This window comes from Salvelinus fontinalis, chromosome 10 (genome assembly GCF_029448725.1).
Source record: "Salvelinus fontinalis isolate EN_2023a chromosome 10, ASM2944872v1, whole genome shotgun sequence".
Lineage (NCBI taxonomy): Eukaryota > Metazoa > Chordata > Actinopteri > Salmoniformes > Salmonidae > Salvelinus > Salvelinus fontinalis.
In genome coordinates, this window is record NC_074674.1 from 43,495,706 (window position 1) to 43,513,205 (window position 17,500).

The 17,500-nt window shown below is 48.0% G+C and overlaps 1 protein-coding gene across 2 annotated transcripts in view; it reads right to left on the reverse strand.

The window, feature by feature from the left end:
• The window catches only part of LOC129864180 (short transient receptor potential channel 4-like), a 122,004-nt gene that overhangs the window by 8,172 nt on the left and 96,332 nt on the right, over positions 1 to 17,500 (reverse strand). For both annotated transcript variants that reach the window (XM_055936864.1, XM_055936865.1), the window contains exons 8-11: positions 11,477 to 11,677; positions 9,284 to 9,405; positions 8,897 to 9,092; positions 7,276 to 7,470 (exon numbers count right to left, since the gene is read on the reverse strand). In XM_055936864.1, coding sequence (XP_055792839.1) covers positions 7,276 to 7,470; positions 8,897 to 9,092; positions 9,284 to 9,405; positions 11,477 to 11,677 — 714 coding nt within the window. The remainder of the gene's footprint in view (positions 1 to 7,275; positions 7,471 to 8,896; positions 9,093 to 9,283; positions 9,406 to 11,476; positions 11,678 to 17,500) is intronic.

Sequence of the window (17,500 nt, forward strand, 5' to 3'; positions counted from 1 at the left end):
GTTTTCATAGCGAAGGGTCTGAATACTTACGTACATAAGGTATCAGTATGAAAGACTATTAAGAGTAACTATTAGTTCATCATATGAGATCTGTAGCTCCGCCCACCGGTGATGTGGAGCAGAGCATGCTGGGCGATCTCTAACTGAGGAGAAGGAAGTAACTAGAGAAAGTACTACACAAGCCGTGATCCAATCATCTCCTGTGATTACTTTTAGTTAGCATTCTCATGTTCGTCCTTCAGTAATGTGAATTCATATTTCTTACAATTCATGTGTTGTGAATGCTCTCTTTTGTTATGCTAATTAGCGGTTTTACCGCGAGCTAGCTGTAAGCTAACCCTGTTGTTTCGGTCATTTCATTACTTTTGGACACAAAGATAATAGTTTCAGTTATAGTTATAGTTTTTCAAACGGGTTTTCTTCATGATTTTATTTCAGTTTACTAAATAAGTATTTCATTAAGAAAAAAAAGAAGAAAAAATCATGATTATTTGGGGTTTTAGTTTAATATAATAACGTTGTTCACTACTCTCTCCTGTATGTTTATGCAAGACGGCGCCTCGCTTCGAATCCTTAAGGAGACTATGCAGTATTTTGTACAAGCATTTCGCTACACTCAAAACTAACATCTGCTACCCATGTGTATGTGACCAATACAATTTGATTTGAGGTACAGTAACTGCCAAAATAAAGGAAACACCAACACCAAGTGTCTTAATTAGGGAGATGGCCCACCAGCAGCTAGAACAGCTTCAGTGCACCTTTGCATTCATTCTACAAGTGTCTGGAACTCTATTGGAGGGATGTGACACCATTCTTCCACAAGAAATTCCATCACTTGGTGTTTTGTTGATAGTGGTGGAAAAACGCTGTCTCGGATACGGCTCCAGAATCTCCAATAAGCAATTGGGTAGAGATCTGGTGAGCGAGACGGCCGTGGCATATGGTTTACATCGATTTCAAACTCATCAAACCATTCAGTGACAACACGTGCCCATGTAGATGGTGGAGTTGTCTTCCTATGGGGCCATAGCTATGATTGTTAGCAGGTGGGCAGCAGGTAACCTCGTGGTTAAGCGCGTTGGGCCAGTAACTGAAAAGTCGCTAGTTTGAATCCCCAAGCCAACTAATACTTTAATTTCTCATTTTATTGGAGCATACAATATACAGTGGTTCTTCCATTAAAAGATGTGGCGTACTGCAGCACAGCTCGCGGGGTGCCGCAGAATTCTACGGCATGTTATTTTTGCCAGAATGACGTACTTTACCACAATATGCCACCACCTATCTCTAACGTTCACAACATAATGTAACGGTCGTCGTAATCCTCCTCCTCGGACGAGGAGGAGAGGCGAGAAGGATCAGACCAATATGCGGAGTGGTTTGTGTCCATGATTACTTAATGAATCGAAACTGAACACGAACCAAAAATAACATAAAACAACCGACAAACAGTCCCGTGTGGCACGAATGCAGACACGCGATACAACCACCCACAAAACACACGTGAAACCCCGGCTGCCTTAGTATGATTCTCAATCAGGGACAAACGATCTACAGCTGCCTCTGACTGAGAATCATACCAGGCCGAACACAAAAAACCCCAACATAGAAAAACACACATAGACCAACCCACCCAACTCACGCCCTGACCAACTAAATAAATACAAGAAAAAAGGAAAACAGGTCAGGAACGTGACATAACCCCCCCCTTAAGGTGCGAACTCCGGGCGCACCCGCATAAACTCTAGGGGAGGGTCTGGGTGGGCGTCTGTCCACGGTGGCGGCTCTGGCGCTGGTCGTGGTCCCCAACCCACCATAGTCAAAACCCGCTTCCGTGGTCTCCTCCCAATGGCCACCCTCCATGTCAAACCCACTCTACCAATAGGCAGCACCGGACTGAGGGGCAGCACCAGACTGAGGGGCAGCACCGGACTGAGGGACAGCACCGGACTGAGGGGCGGATCCTGGCTGGCTGGCTCTGGCGGATCCTGGCTGGCTGGCTCTGGCGGATCCTGGCTGGCTGGCTCTGGCGGATCCTGGCTGGCCGGCTCTGGCGGATCCTGGCTGGCCGGCTCTGGCGGATCCTGGCTGGCCGGCTCTGGCGGATCCTGGCTGGACGGCTCTGGCGGATCCTGGCTGGACGGCTCTGGCGGATCCTGGCTGGACGGCTCTGGCTGGTCCTGGCTGGACGGCTCTGGCTGGTCCTGGCTGGACGGCTCTGGCTGGTCCTGGCTGGACGACTCTGGCTGGTCCTGGCTGGACGGCTCTGGCTGGTCCTGGCTGGACGGCTCTGGCTGGTCCTGGCTGGACGGCTCATAACAGACGGACAGCGCTGGGAAGGCAGGCAGCTCAAACAGCGCTGAGCAGGCAGGCAGTTCAGGCGCCGCTGGGCAGACGGCAGACTCTGGCCGGCTGAGACGCACTGTAGACCTGGTGCGTGGTATAGGCACTGGCTGCGCTGGAGATGAGGAAGGCTCTGACAGCGCTGGACAGGTGGGAGCAGCTGGAGAGAGAACCCGGAGAGACAGTCTGGTGCGGGGGGCTGCCACCGGTGGACTGGTACTTGGAGGTGGCACCGGGTATACCGGACCGTGAAGGAGGACACGTGCTCTTGAGCACCGAGCCTGCCCAACCTTACCAGGTTGAACGGTGCCCGTAGCCCTGCCAGTGCGGCGAGGTGGAATAGCCCGCACTGGGCTATGCTGGCGAACCGGGGACACCATCTGTAAGGCTGGTGCCATGTATGCCGGCCCGAGGAGACGCACTGGTGGCCAGATGCGTTGGGCCGGCTTCATGACATCCGGCTCGATGCCCAACTTAGCCCTACCAGTGCGGCGAGGTGGAATAGTCCGCACTGGGCTAAGCACGCGTACTGGGGACAACGTGCGCTTGACCGCATTACACGGTGTCTGACCAGTACGACGCCCTCTCACTCCACGGTAAGCACGGGGAGTTGGCTCAGGTATCCTACCCGGCTTTGCCACACTCCTCGTGTACCCCCCCCCAAGAAATTTTTGGGTCTGACTCTCGGGCTCCCAGCCGCGTCGCCGCGCTGCCTCCTCATACCAGCGCCTCTCTGCCTTCGCTGCCTCCAGCTCCGCCTTGGGACGGCGATATTCCCCTGGCTGAGCCCAGGGTCCTTTGCCGTCCAGGATCTCCTCCCAAGTCCAGGAGTCCTGGGTTTTTTCCCACTGCTGTCGCTGCCCGTTTGCACTCCGCTTGATCCTAGATTGGTGGGTGGTTCTGTAACGGTCGTCGTAATCCTCCTCCTTGGTCGAGGAGGAGAGGCGAGAAGGATCAGACCAATATGCGGAGTGATTAGTGTCCATGATTATTTAATGAATCGAAACTGAACACGAACCAAAAATAACATAAAACAACCGACAAACAGTCCCGTGTGGCACGAATGCAGACACGCGATACAACCACCCACAAAACACACGTGAAACCCCGGCTGCCTTAGTATGATTCTCAATCAGGGACAAACGATCTACAGCTGCCTCTGACTGAGAATCATACCAGGCCGAACACAAAAAACCCCAACATAGAAAAACACACATAGACCAACCCACCCAACTCACGCCCTGACCAACTAAATAAATACAAGAAAAAAGGAAAACAGGTCAGGAACGTGACATAACCCCCCCCTTAAGGTGCGAACTCCGGGCGCACCCGCATAAACTCTAGGGGAGGGTCTGGGTGGGCGTCTGTCCACGGTGGCGGCTCTGGCGCTGGTCGTGGTCCCCAACCCACCATAGTCAAAACCCGCTTCCGTGGTCTCCTCCCAATGGCCACCCTCCATGTCAAACCCACTCTACCAATAGGCAGCACCGGACTGAGGGGCAGCACCAGACTGAGGGGCAGCACCGGACTGAGGGACAGCACCGGACTGAGGGGCGGATCCTGGCTGGCTGGCTCTGGCGGATCCTGGCTGGCTGGCTCTGGCGGATCCTGGCTGGCTGGCTCTGGCGGATCCTGGCTGGCCGGCTCTGGCGGATCCTGGCTGGCCGGCTCTGGCGGATCCTGGCTGGCCGGCTCTGGCGGATCCTGGCTGGACGGCTCTGGCGGATCCTGGCTGGACGGCTCTGGCGGATCCTGGCTGGACGGCTCTGGCTGGTCCTGGCTGGACGGCTCTGGCTGGTCCTGGCTGGACGGCTCTGGCTGGTCCTGGCTGGACGACTCTGGCTGGTCCTGGCTGGACGGCTCTGGCTGGTCCTGGCTGGACGGCTCTGGCTGGTCCTGGCTGGACGGCTCATAACAGACGGACAGCGCTGGGAAGGCAGGCAGCTCAAACAGCGCTGAGCAGGCAGGCAGTTCAGGCGCCGCTGGGCAGACGGCAGACTCTGGCCGGCTGAGACGCACTGTAGACCTGGTGCGTGGTATAGGCACTGGCTGCGCTGGAGATGAGGAAGGCTCTGACAGCGCTGGACAGGTGGGAGCAGCTGGAGAGAGAACCCGGAGAGACAGTCTGGTGCGGGGGGCTGCCACCGGTGGACTGGTACTTGGAGGTGGCACCGGGTATACCGGACCGTGAAGGAGGACACGTGCTCTTGAGCACCGAGCCTGCCCAACCTTACCAGGTTGAACGGTGCCCGTAGCCCTGCCAGTGCGGCGAGGTGGAATAGCCCGCACTGGGCTATGCTGGCGAACCGGGGACACCATCTGTAAGGCTGGTGCCATGTATGCCGGCCCGAGGAGACGCACTGGTGGCCAGATGCGTTGGGCCGGCTTCATGACATCCGGCTCGATGCCCAACTTAGCCCTACCAGTGCGGCGAGGTGGAATAGTCCGCACTGGGCTAAGCACGCGTACTGGGGACAACGTGCGCTTGACCGCATTACACGGTGTCTGACCAGTACGACGCCCTCTCACTCCACGGTAAGCACGGGGAGTTGGCTCAGGTATCCTACCCGGCTTTGCCACACTCCTCGTGTACCCCCCCCCAAGAAATTTTTGGGTCTGACTCTCGGGCTCCCAGCCGCGTCGCCGCGCTGCCTCCTCATACCAGCGCCTCTCTGCCTTCGCTGCCTCCAGCTCCGCCTTGGGACGGCGATATTCCCCTGGCTGAGCCCAGGGTCCTTTGCCGTCCAGGATCTCCTCCCAAGTCCAGGAGTCCTGGGTTTTTTCCCACTGCTGTCGCTGCCCGTTTGCACTCCGCTTGATCCTAGATTGGTGGGTGGTTCTGTAACGGTCGTCGTAATCCTCCTCCTTGGTCGAGGAGGAGAGGCGAGAAGGATCAGACCAATATGCGGAGTGATTAGTGTCCATGATTATTTAATGAATCGAAACTGAACACGAACCAAAAATAACATAAAACAACCGACAAACAGTCCCGTGTGGCACGAATGCAGACACGCGATACAACCACCCACAAAACACACGTGAAACCCCGGCTGCCTTAGTATGATTCTCAATCAGGGACAAACGATCTACAGCTGCCTCTGACTGAGAATCATACCAGGCCGAACACAAAAAACCCCAACATAGAAAAACACACATAGACCAACCCACCCAACTCACGCCCTGACCAACTAAATAAATACAAGAAAAAAGGAAAACAGGTCAGGAACGTGACACATAAGCTCAAAACTTTAGCTGTAACTGTAGCTCACTATTTGAAATATTTATTTTAAACAGTCATTATTGCTCACCTTTATCAAGGATGTGTGTGTGTGTACGTGTATGTGTGCGTGAGTATGTGTGTGTGTGTGTATGCGTCACCTAATTTCCGCCAGGGTGCCTGCCTCCTGTCTGTGTGAGTATATCTGTCATCATACCCCCAGGGTGCCTGCCTCCTGTCTGTGTGAGTATATCTGTCATCATACCCCCAGGGTGCCTGCCTCCTGACTGTGTGAGTATATCTGTCATCACTCACTCCCAGGGTGCCTGCCTCCTGTCTGTGTGAGTATATTTGTCATCACTCACCCCCAGGGTGCCTGCCTCCTGTCTGTGTGAGTATATCTGTCATCACTCACCCCCAGGGTGCCTGCCTCCTGACTGTGTGAGTATATCTGTCATCCCTCACTCCCAGGGTGCCTGCCTCCTGACTGTGTGAGTATATTTGTCATCACTCACTCACAGGGTGCCTGCCTCCTGTCTGTGTGAGTATATCTGTCATCACTCACCCCCAGGGTGTCTGCCTCCTGTCTGTGTGAGTATATCTGTCATCACTCACTCCCAGGGTGCCTGACTCCTGTCTGTGTGAGTATATCTGTCATCACTCACCCCCAGGGTGCCTGCCTCATGTCTGTGTGAGTATATATGTCATCCATCACCCCAGGGTGCCTGCCTCCTGTCTGTGTGAGTATATCTGTCATCACTCACCCCCAGGGTGCCTGCCTCCTGTCTGTGTGAGTATATCTGTCATCACTCACCCCCAGGGTGCCTGCCTCCTGTCTGTGTGAGTATATCTGTCATCACTCACCCCCAGGGTGCCTGCCTCATGTGTGTGTGAGTATATCTGTCATCCCTCACCCCAGGGTGCCTGCCTCCTGTCTGTGTGAGTATATCTGTCATCACTCACCCCCAGGGTGCCTGCCTCCTGTCTGTGTGAGTATATCTGTCATCACTCACCCCCAGGGTGCCTGCCTCCTGTCTGTGTGAGTATATCTGTCATCACTCACCCCCAGGGTTCCTGCCTCCTGTCTGTGTGAGTATATCTGTCATCACTCACTCCCCGGGTGCCTGCCTCCTGTCTGTGTGAGTATATCTGTCATCACTCACTCCCAGGGTGCCTGCCTCCTGTCTGTGTGAGTATTCTGTCATCACTCACTCCCAGGGTGCCTGCCTCCTGTCTGTGTGAGTATATCTGTCATCACTCACTCCCAGGGTGCCTGCCTCCTGTCTGTGTGAGTATATCTGTCATCACTCACTCCCAGGTTTTCTGCCTCCTGTCTGTGTGAGTATATCTGTCATCACTCACTCCCAGGGTGCCTGCCTCCTGTCTGTGTGAGTATATCTGTCATCACTCACTCCCAGGGTGCCTGCCTCCTGTCTGTGTGAGTATATCTGTCATCACTCACTCCCAGGGTGCCTGCCTCCTGTCTGTGTGAGTATATCTGTCATCACTCACTCACAGGGTGCCTGCCTCCTGACTGTGTGAGTATATCTGTCATCACTCACCCCCAGGGTGCCTGCCTCCTGTCTGTGTGAGTATATCTGTCATCCCTCACCGCCAGGGTGCCTCCCTCCTGTCTGTGTGAGTATATCTGTCATCCCTCACCCCCAGGGTGCCTGCCTCCTGTCTGTGTGAGTATATCTGTCATCACTCACCCCCAAGGTGCCGAAGGTGTCAGTTGGTTTGGAGTGGGTCCTCTTACAGACATGTCTATTGGTCCAACACACCAGGTACCACACTGCCTTGGGGCTGGGTACGATATTGAAGGGAGAAGGTAGAGTACCCCCCTCTTCAAAGTAACTCATCCACAGCTTGGTCCTTGCAAACTTCCACTCAATGTCTGCATGGTCCTGTATAGGTTGAAGTGAAGAGGAAATTCAGAAACTCTTGGATGGCAGTGGACATTGATAAACATGCTTGGTCTTAAGCCTAGCCTTCATCAGGGTTTTCACTCAGGAGAGAGAACACTTTAAAAAAATATATGTGTTATTTCAAATTTTAAGGCAGAAGGTTAATACACTGTTTTGAAAAATGTCAATTTTTTTTGTTGAGTTGACTTTGGAAAATGAGCTGAAACAACTAAAATGCCAAATTATGTTAAACAACGAAGATTAACAAACTACAGACTGCATGAGCACGAGACAAGGCGGAACATACAGTGGAGTATAGTAGTAGTATAGTACTATATCAGCAACATAGTAGTAGTATAGTAGTGGTAGTAGTAGTATATTGGTAGTATACCTGTAGTATAGCATTAGTATAGCATAACCATAGTAGCAGTACATCAGCAGTATAGTAGTTGTATAATACTATAGCAGCAACATAGTAGTAGTATAGTAGTGGTAGTAGTATATTGGTAGTATATTGGTAGTACAGTGGTAGTATAGTGGTAGTATAGTGGTGGTATAGTACAGTGGTAGTATAGTGGTAGTATAGAGACAGTATAGCGATAGTACAGTGCCAGTATAGTGGCAGTATAGTAGTAGTGTAAGGGTAGTATAATAGTAGTATAGGGGCGGTATAGTATAGTATTATAGTGGCAGTACACTATATACCACAGCGGTAGTATAGTGGTAGTATAGCGGTAGTGTAGTTGTAACACATTATTAGTATATTAGAAGTATATATGTGGTATAGTGGTAGTATAGCTGTGGTATAGTTGTAATATATCTGTAGTATAGCTGTAGTATGGTGGTATTATATCTGCCGTATAGTAGTGGTACGGTGGTAGTATAGTTGTAACACAGTATTAGTATAGTAGTAGTATATATGTGGCATAGTGGTAGTATACATGTGGTATAGTAGCAGTATAGTTGTGGTATAGTGGTAGTATATCTGTAGTATACATGTGGTATAGTAGTAGTATAGTTGTGGTATAGTGGTAGTATATCTTTGGTATAGATGTGGTATAGTTGTAATATATATGTCGTATAGCTGTGGTATAGTTGTGGTATAGTGGCAGTATATCTGTAGTATAGCTGTGGTATAGTTGTAATATATATGTCGTATAGCTGTGGTATAGTTGTGGTATAGTGGCAGTATATCTGTAGTATAGCTGTGGGATAGTGGTAATATATCTGTCGTATAGTAGTAGTACGGTGGTAGTATAGTTGTAACACAGTATTAGTATAGTTGTAGTATATATGTGGTATAGTGGTAGTATAGACGTGGTATAGTAGTAGTATGGTTGATGTATAATGGTAATATAGCTGTAGTATAGCAGTGGTATAGTAGTAGTTAGTAGTATAGTAGTATAGTAGTAGTAGTAGTACTCACAGCGATGTGTTGATAGGAATTGTTCATCATGGCGATCAGCATGTTTAGTAGAACCACCAGAGAGATTATATTGTAGGTTCCAAACATGGTTGCCCCTACAAACTCTGTAAACTGATGGTCAGCATCTACGTTAGTCACATACAGACTGATCAGACCGAAGATAGACCAGAACAGAGACTGGAGCGTCTCAAACAACCTAGAGGAAGGAGGGAGGGAGGGCGGGAAGGGGAAGAGATGGGGAGAGGGAGGGAGGGCGGGAAGGGGAAGAGATGGAGGGAGGGAGGGCGGGAAGGGGAAGAGATGGAGGGAGGGAGGAGGAGAGAGATTATAATTATATTTGTAACAATTCTACCACACACACAAGTGCACACGCGTCATCAAACTCACGTGGAGAAAGCGTTGTTTTGCTCGACACAGCGGATGCCTTTACACTTGCCCTTCTCGTCGGAGGCCTTTGTCTCGTAGTAGAAGTAGAGCTGGTTCAGCCCGTTGGCGAACGCCAGCAACACCTAGAACCACATACAAAGAGGAACAAGTCAAAGGGGGCATAACTGAGTCATTTGCATGAGTCAAGGCATTCAACCGAAATGTGTCAGAGATGAATGGGGGGGATGGGGGGGGGGTGGGGGGCTGCCTTAATCGAAGTCATTTGGCGCCCAGGCAGCAGTTGCTGTTGAATGCCTTGCTCAAGGGTAGAACTGCAGATTTTTTGGACTTTGCGGCTTGTTCCAGCAAACTTTTCGGTTCTTTGCCCAATGCGCTGAACCGCAAGACTACCTGCCGCCCCAGTTTAAGGATCCCTTTATGCAACGGACGTACACTAAACAAAATATAACAACATTTTAAAAGATTTTACTGAAAAACAGTTCGTATTAGGAAATCAGTCAATTGAAATAACTTCATTAGGCCCTAATCTATGGATTTCACAGGACTGGGAATACAGATATACATCTGTTGGTCACAGATACCTTTAAAAACAAGTAGGGGCGTGGATCAGAAGACCAGTCAGTATCTGGTGTGACCACCACCTCCCTCATGCAGCACAACACATCTCCTTCACAGAGAGTTGATCAGGCTGTTGATTATGGCCTTTGGAATGTTGTCCCACTTCTGTTCCATGGCTGTGAAAAGTTGCTGGACATTAGCGGGAACTGGAAATACGCTGTCATACACGTTGATCCAGAGCATCCCAAACATGCTCAATGGGTGACATGTCTGGTGAGTATGCAGCCCATGGAAAATCTGGGACTTCTTCAGCTTCCAGGAATTGTGTGTATATCTTTGCTACATGGGGCTGTGCATTATCATGCTGAAACATGAGGTGATGGCGGTGGATGAATGGCACGACAATGGGCATCAGGATCTCGTCACGATATCTCTGTGCATTCAAAATGCCATAAAAAAAATGTTATTGTGTTTGTTGTCTGTAGATTATCTGCCCATACCATAACTCCACCGCTACCATGGGGCACTCTGTTCACAACGTTGACATCAGCAAACCATCTGCCCGGTACAGTTGAAACCGGGATTCATTCGTGAAGAGCACACTTCTCCAGCGTGTCAGTGGCCATCAATGGTGAACACTTGTCCACTGAAGTCAGTTACGACGCCCAACTGCCGTCAGGTCAAGATCCTGGTGATGTCAACGAGCACGGAGATGAGCTTGCCTGAGTTGGTTTCTGACAGTTTGCGCTGAAATTCTGCAGTTGTGAAAACTCACAGTTCCATCAGCAGTCCTGGTCACAGACGGTTGAAGACGGATGTGGAGTTCCTGGGCTGGAGTGGTTACACGTGGTCTGTAATTATAAGGCCGATTGGACTTTCTTATTCTCTAAAACAATGTTGGAGGCAGCTTATAATAAAGAAATGAACAATAAGTTCTCTGTCAACAGCTCTGGTGGACATTCCTGAAGACAGCATGTTAATTTCACGCCCCCTCAAAACCTGAGACATCTGTGGCATTGTGTTGTGTGACAAAACTGCACATTTTAGTGACCTTTTATTGCCCCCAGCACAAGGTGCACCTGTGTAATGATCATGCTGTTTAATCAGCTTGTAGATATGCCACACCTGTCTGGTGGATGGATTATCTTGGCAAAGGAGAAATGCTCACTAACATGGATGTAAACAAAATGTTTAAATAAGAATAAAATAAATAAGAAATAAGCTTTTTGTGCATCTGTAAAATATTTATTTGTCTACCGACAGGCTAAAACTGCGTCCCTGTGTGTGTGTGTGTGTGTGTGTGTTTGTGTGTGTGCTCGTGCGTGTGCTTTTGAGTATATTGAAGATTTCTTTTCTTTTCATGAGGGATAGAAGAACGTCAGATATCAGCACAAAGACCCAAGAGGAACAATGTATGAAAGCAAATACATTATTTTGGAGACACTTCAATGGCATTAATTAATGCTTATGGGTTTATGTATGTGTAACTTTATTATTGTCTGTGGTGCGTGTGTGTGTGTGTGTGTGTGTGTGTGTGTGTGTGTGTGTGTGTGTGTGTGTGTGTGTGTGTGTGTGTGTGTGTGTGTGTGTGTGTGTGTGTGTGTGTGTGTGTGTGTGTGTGTGTGTTTCCCTCACCAGACAGTAGATGAAGAGGAACTTGAGGATGTCCAGCAGCATTCGTCCCAGGGAGATCTGTAGCGGTCCCAGGTGGGAGTTGGCTGTGAACAGGGAGATGAGACGAAGGGAACTGAAGATGTTGGCAATGGCAAACACAGCCTCAGCTACCAGGGTGGGATGCCACATCTCCCACTGGTTCCTGGGCTTACAGCCACTGTACTGGAGAGACAGAGAGAGAGAGAGACAGCGAGAGAGAGATAGAGGGGAGGGAGGGAGACAGAAAAAAAGTAAGGGGGGGAGATGATAGAGAGGGAGAGAAAAAGTTAATTTTTTATGAAAATATAGCTTTCTTCATCGAATGCAATTGCGAAGAGCGTAAGAGGGCAATGCCATCTCTCTCTCTGTCTCTCTGTCTCTCTGTCTCTCTGTCTCTCTCTCTCTCTCTCTCTCTCTCAATTCAATTCAATTCAATTCAATTGACTTTATTGACATGGCAAGTTCATTATTACTTACATTGTCAAAGTATACATATCGAAAAATAAAAATCAAATATATATGTATATATATACAAAATATATATATATTTATATATAAAGAAATGGTGGGACCAACAGTAATAATACTAGTAGTAGTGGACATGGGATCACCATTAACAACAACTACAACAACAATATTAATCAGAACAACAATAAATTAAAGCAACAGTAGTAGACCAGTGTCAATATGACTTGAGAAGACATATGACCTGGTATGAAAGACAAAACAAAACTAAGCTAAATGGGATTTTTCACTGGCTGTCCCTCAGGTTATGGCAGGAGGACACATATTTGGCTGCCAAAACTGCACATTTTGGCTTTTCACCCAATACATATTTGATTTTTTCTTCATCTTTTATAGTTTCAAATTCTTTGTATTGAGTTATAATTTTGGGAAAGAAATATGCTCTAAGGTCTGAGTATTTGTCACAGTGTAGTAGGAAATGCACCTCTGTCTCTACCTCTCCCCTGGAGCAGAGTGAGCACAGCCTGTCCTTTCTGGGCAGCCAGGTTTGTCTGTGACGACCGGTCTCTATAGCCAGACGGTGCTCACTGAGTCTGTACCTAGTCAATCTTTTCCTCAGTTTTCTATCAGTCACAGTGGTCAGATAGTCTGCCACCATGTACTGTCTGTTTAGAGCCAAATAGCATTGAAGTTTACCTTGATTTTTTGTGGTGTCTTTCCAATAGGTGATATATTTTTCTTTTTGTTTTGTGATGATTTGGTTGGGCCAGATTTTCTGAGGGCTGTCCCGAAGCTCTATGGGGTTGGTTTGGGTTAGTGAACTGAGCCTCAGAACCAGCTGGCTGAGGGGACTCTTCTCTGGTTTCATCTCTTGACATTGTAGAGCTGTGTGATGGAATGTTTTAGGGTCACTTGTTTTTAGATGGTTGTAAAATTTGATGGCTCTTTTTTCTATTCGAATGAGGAGGGGGTATTGGCCCAATTCTGCCCTACATGCGTTATTTGGAGTTTTTTTCTTTGTACTTGCAATATAGTCTTGCAAAACTCTGCATGCAATATTTCAGTTGGATGTTTGTCCCATTTGGTGAATTCATTATTAGAGAGTGGACCCCATACTTCACTGCCATATAGAGCAATTGGTTCTATAACTGATTGAAAAATTTTGAGCCAGATTCTAATTGGAATTTCAATTTTAATGTTCCTTTTAATGGCATAGAATGCTCTTCTTGCTTTGTCTCTCAGCTCATTCACAGCCACGTGAAAGCTACCTGTGTTGCTCATATTTAGTCCTAGATATGTGTAGTTTTTGGTGTGTTCTAATAGAACTGTGTCCAAATAGAATTTATATTTGTCATCCTTATTTCCCGACCTTTTCTGGAATATCATTATATTTGTTTTTTTTAGGTTAACGGTCAGAGCCCAGGTCTGACAGAACCTGTGAAGACGATCTAGGTGCTGCTGTAACCCCTCTTTAGTGGGAGACAGCAGCACCAGGTCATCTGCGTACAGCAGACCCTAGATAGATGTTAGGACCAGCTTGCTTAGGGGACTCTTCTCCAGGTTCATCTCTCTGTAGGTGATGGCTTTGTTATGGAAGGTTTGGGAATCGCTTCCTTTTAGGTGGTTGTAGAATTTAACGGCTCTTTTCTGGATTTTGATAATTAGTGGGTATCGGCCTAATTCTGCTCTGCATGCATTATTTGGTGTTCTACGTTGTACACGGAGGATATTTTTGCAGAATTCTGCATGCAGAGTCTCAATTTGGTGTTTGTCCCATTTTGTGAAATCTTGGTTGGTGAGCGGACCCCAGACCTCACAACCATAAAGGGCAATGGGCTCTATGACTGATTCAAGTATTTTTAGCCAGATCCTAATTGGTATGTTGAAATTGATGTTCCTTTTGATGGCATAGAATGCCCTTCTTGCCTTGTCTCTCAGATCGTTCACAGCTCTGTGGAAGCTACCTGTGGTGCTGATGTTTAGGCCGAGGTATGTATAGTTTTTTGTGTGCTCTAGGGCAACGGTGTCTAGATGGAATTTGTGGTCCTGGCGACTGGACCTTTTTTGGAACACCATTATTTTGGTCTTACTGAGATTTACTGTCAGGGCCCAGGTCTGACAGAATCTGTGCAGAAGATCTAGGTGCTGCTGTAGGCCCTCCTTGGTTGGTGACAGAAGCACCAGATCATCAGAAAACAGTAGACATTTGACTTCGGATTCTAGTAGGGTGAGACCGGGTGCTGCAGACTGTTCTAGTGCCCACGCCAATTCGTTGATATATATGTTGAAGAGGGTGGGGCTTAAGCTGCATCCCTGTCTCACCCCACGACCCTGTGTGAAGAAATGTGTGTGTTTTTTGCCAATTTTAACTGCACACTTGTTGTTTGTGTACATGGATTTTATGATGTCGTATGTTTTACCCCCAACACCACTTTCCATCAATTTGTATAGCAGACCCTCATGCCAAATTGAGTCGAAGGCTTTTTTGAAATCAACAAAGCATGAGAAGACTTTGCCTTTGTTTTGGTTTGTTTGGTTGTCAATTAGGGTGTGTAGGGTGAATACATGGTCTGTTGTATGGTAATTTGGTAAAAAGCCAATTTGACATTTGCTCAGTACATTGTTTTCATTGAGGAAATGTACGAGTCTGCTGTTAATGATAATGCAGAGTATTTTCCCAAGGTTACTGTTGACGCATATTCCACGGTAGTTATTGGGGTCAAATTTGTCTCCACTTTTGTGGATTGGGGTGATCAGTCCTTGGTTCCAAATATTGGGGAAGATGCCAGAGCTAAGGACGATGTTAAAGAGTTTTAATATAGCCAATTGGAATTTGTTGTCTGTATATTTGATCATTTCATTAAGGATACCATCAACACCACAGGCCTTTTTGGGTTGGAGGGTTTTTATTTTATCCTGTAACTCATTCAAGGTAATTGGAGAATCCAGTGGGTTCTGGTAGTCTTTAATAGTTGATTCTAGGATTGTATTTGATCATGTATATGTTTTTGCTCTTTATTCTTTGTTATAGAGCCAAAAAGACTGGAGAAGTGGTTTACCCATACATCTCCATTTTGGATAGATAAACCTTCGTGTTGTTGTTTGTTTAGTGTTTTCCAATTTTCCCAGAATTGGTTAGAGTCTATGGATTCTTCAATTACATTGAGCTGATTTCTGACGTGCTGTTCCTTCTTTTTCCGTAGTGCATTTCTGTATTGTTTTAGTGATTCACCATAGTGAAGGCGTAGACTCAGGTTTTCCGGGTCTCTATGTTTTTGATTGGACAGGTTTCTCAATTTATTTCTTAGATTTTTGCATTCTTTATCAAACCATTTGTCATTGTTGTTCATTTTCTTCGGTTTTCTATTTGAGATTTTTAGATTTGATAGGGAAGCTGAGAGGTCAAATATACTGTTAAGATTTTCTACTGCCAAGTTTACACCTTCACTATTGCAGTGGAACGTTTTACCCAGGAAGTTGTCTAAAAGGGATTGAATTTGCTGTTGCCTAATTGTTTTTTGGTAGGTTTCCAAACTGCATTCCTTCCATCTATAGCATTTCTTAATGTTACTCAGTTCCTTTGGCTTTGATGCCTCATGATTGAGTATTGCTCTGTTCAAGTAGACTGTGATTTTGCTGTGGTCTGATAGGGGTGTCAGTGGGCTGACTGTGAACGCTCTGAGAGACTCTGGGTTGAGGTCAGTGATAAAGTAGTCTACAGTGCTACTGCCAAGAGATGAGCTATAGGTGTACCTACCATAGGAGTCCCCTCGAAGCCTACCATTGACTATGTACATACCCAGCGTGCGACAGAGCTGCAGGAGTTGTGACCCGTTTTTGTTGGTTATGTTGTCAAAGTTGTGCCTAGGTGGGCATATGGGGGAGGGAATGCTGTCACCTCCAGGTAGGTGTTTGTCCCCCTGTGTGCTGAGGGTGTCAGGTTCCTGTCCAGTTCTGGCATTTAGGTCGCCACAGACTAATACATGTCCCTGGGCCTGGAAATGATTGATTTCCCCCTCCAGGATGGAGAAGCTGTCTTCATTAAAGTATGGGGATTCTAGTGGGGGGATATAGGTAGCACACAGGAGGACATTTTTCTCTGTTAAGATAATTTCCTTTTGAATTTCTAGCCAAATGTAAAATGTTCCTGTTTTGATTAATTTAATGGAGTGAGTTAGGTCTGCTCTATACCAAATTAGCATTCCCCCTGAGTCCCTTCCCTGTTTCACACCTGGTAGTTTGGTGGATGGGACTACCAGCTCTCTGTAACCTAGAGGGCAACCAGTGGGTCCGTCTCCTCTGTACCAGGTTTCTTGCAGGATGACAATGTCTGCATTACCGATTTCTTTGGTGAAGTCCGGGTTCCTGCTCTTTAGGCCAAAGGCAGATGACCTCAGACCTTGGATATTCCAGGATGATATAGTGAAGGCTTTTTGTTCCATAAAGTGTCCAATGTTGTTGGTCGGGGATTGGCCTCAGGCCAGTAAGTGTGAGCAGAGCCTGCTGAGCATCTGGTACATGCCGTTGGCTTGGGCGAGTGTAAGAGTGGGGGTTGGGCCTGTTTGCCCGCTCACTACCTGGGCGTATGTGTGACTTCCATGTTGAAACCCTCTTTGCGGGGGTGGGGTGCATGGGGTGGGCAGGAGTGGCATGGGTCTGATCTGAGGGGGCCTAAATTGGGTGTGGGCATGGTTGATGTTGGGGGGGTGTGTAGGTCCGGGGGGGGTCCTGGAGGTCTTGGAGGGTGTCTTGCTGGTCTGGGTGGGGTGTCTATTGATCTGTTGCTCCTGTGTGAAGTGTTGGGGCTTCGTTTGAGAGCGATGTCCTTTAGAGTCCGGGCAAAGGTGGGCACTGCTGCCTTGTAGAGGTGGACCTGGTCATAGAGGCTGTTCAAGTCCAGGGTGGCGTGGTGTGCCAGAAAAACATTTGGTTTTGAGGCACAGTCACGGGAAATGCTTGCGTTTACCCGCTGTATTGTAGCAGGGTGGAAGTCTTTTCGTGGTAGCAGGGTGGAGATAACCACTTGTGCGTTGGGGAAAGTAGAAGAAGCTTTTTCAATCACTCCCTTCAGTGCTGTGGCCACCCTTTCCTGCTGCGCTCTCAGGTCGTTTGTGCCTGTGTGTATTATTATGTGGCTAGGTGAGCCTAGTTTGTCCTCAGACAGAAGGTCTAGGGCGCGCTGGGTGTTTGGACACCAGAGTTTAGACACACTGTGTTTGGGAAAAAGTTTTTTTTCTTCTAAATATTTCCCATTTGAGTCCATAAGAAGGACAATCTGTGTCTTGTGTTTGTCCTCAGTGGGTGTGGGGGGGTTGTCAGGAGGGCTATCAGGGTGGCTGACAGGGGGGGTGCTCAGAGGGGGTGAGAGCTGCTGGGCTTGGGGTTTTTCTTTTGTCTGTTCTGTTGTGATGTCGTTTCTATGGTCAGGGTCTGGTGTGGACTGTTCTGCTGTGGTGTCGAGACTTTTGTAGGGTGCTGAGGTGGGCTGTTCTGCTGGCGTCTCTGTGGGGATGGCCACTTTCCTAGTGGGTTGTTCTCTGT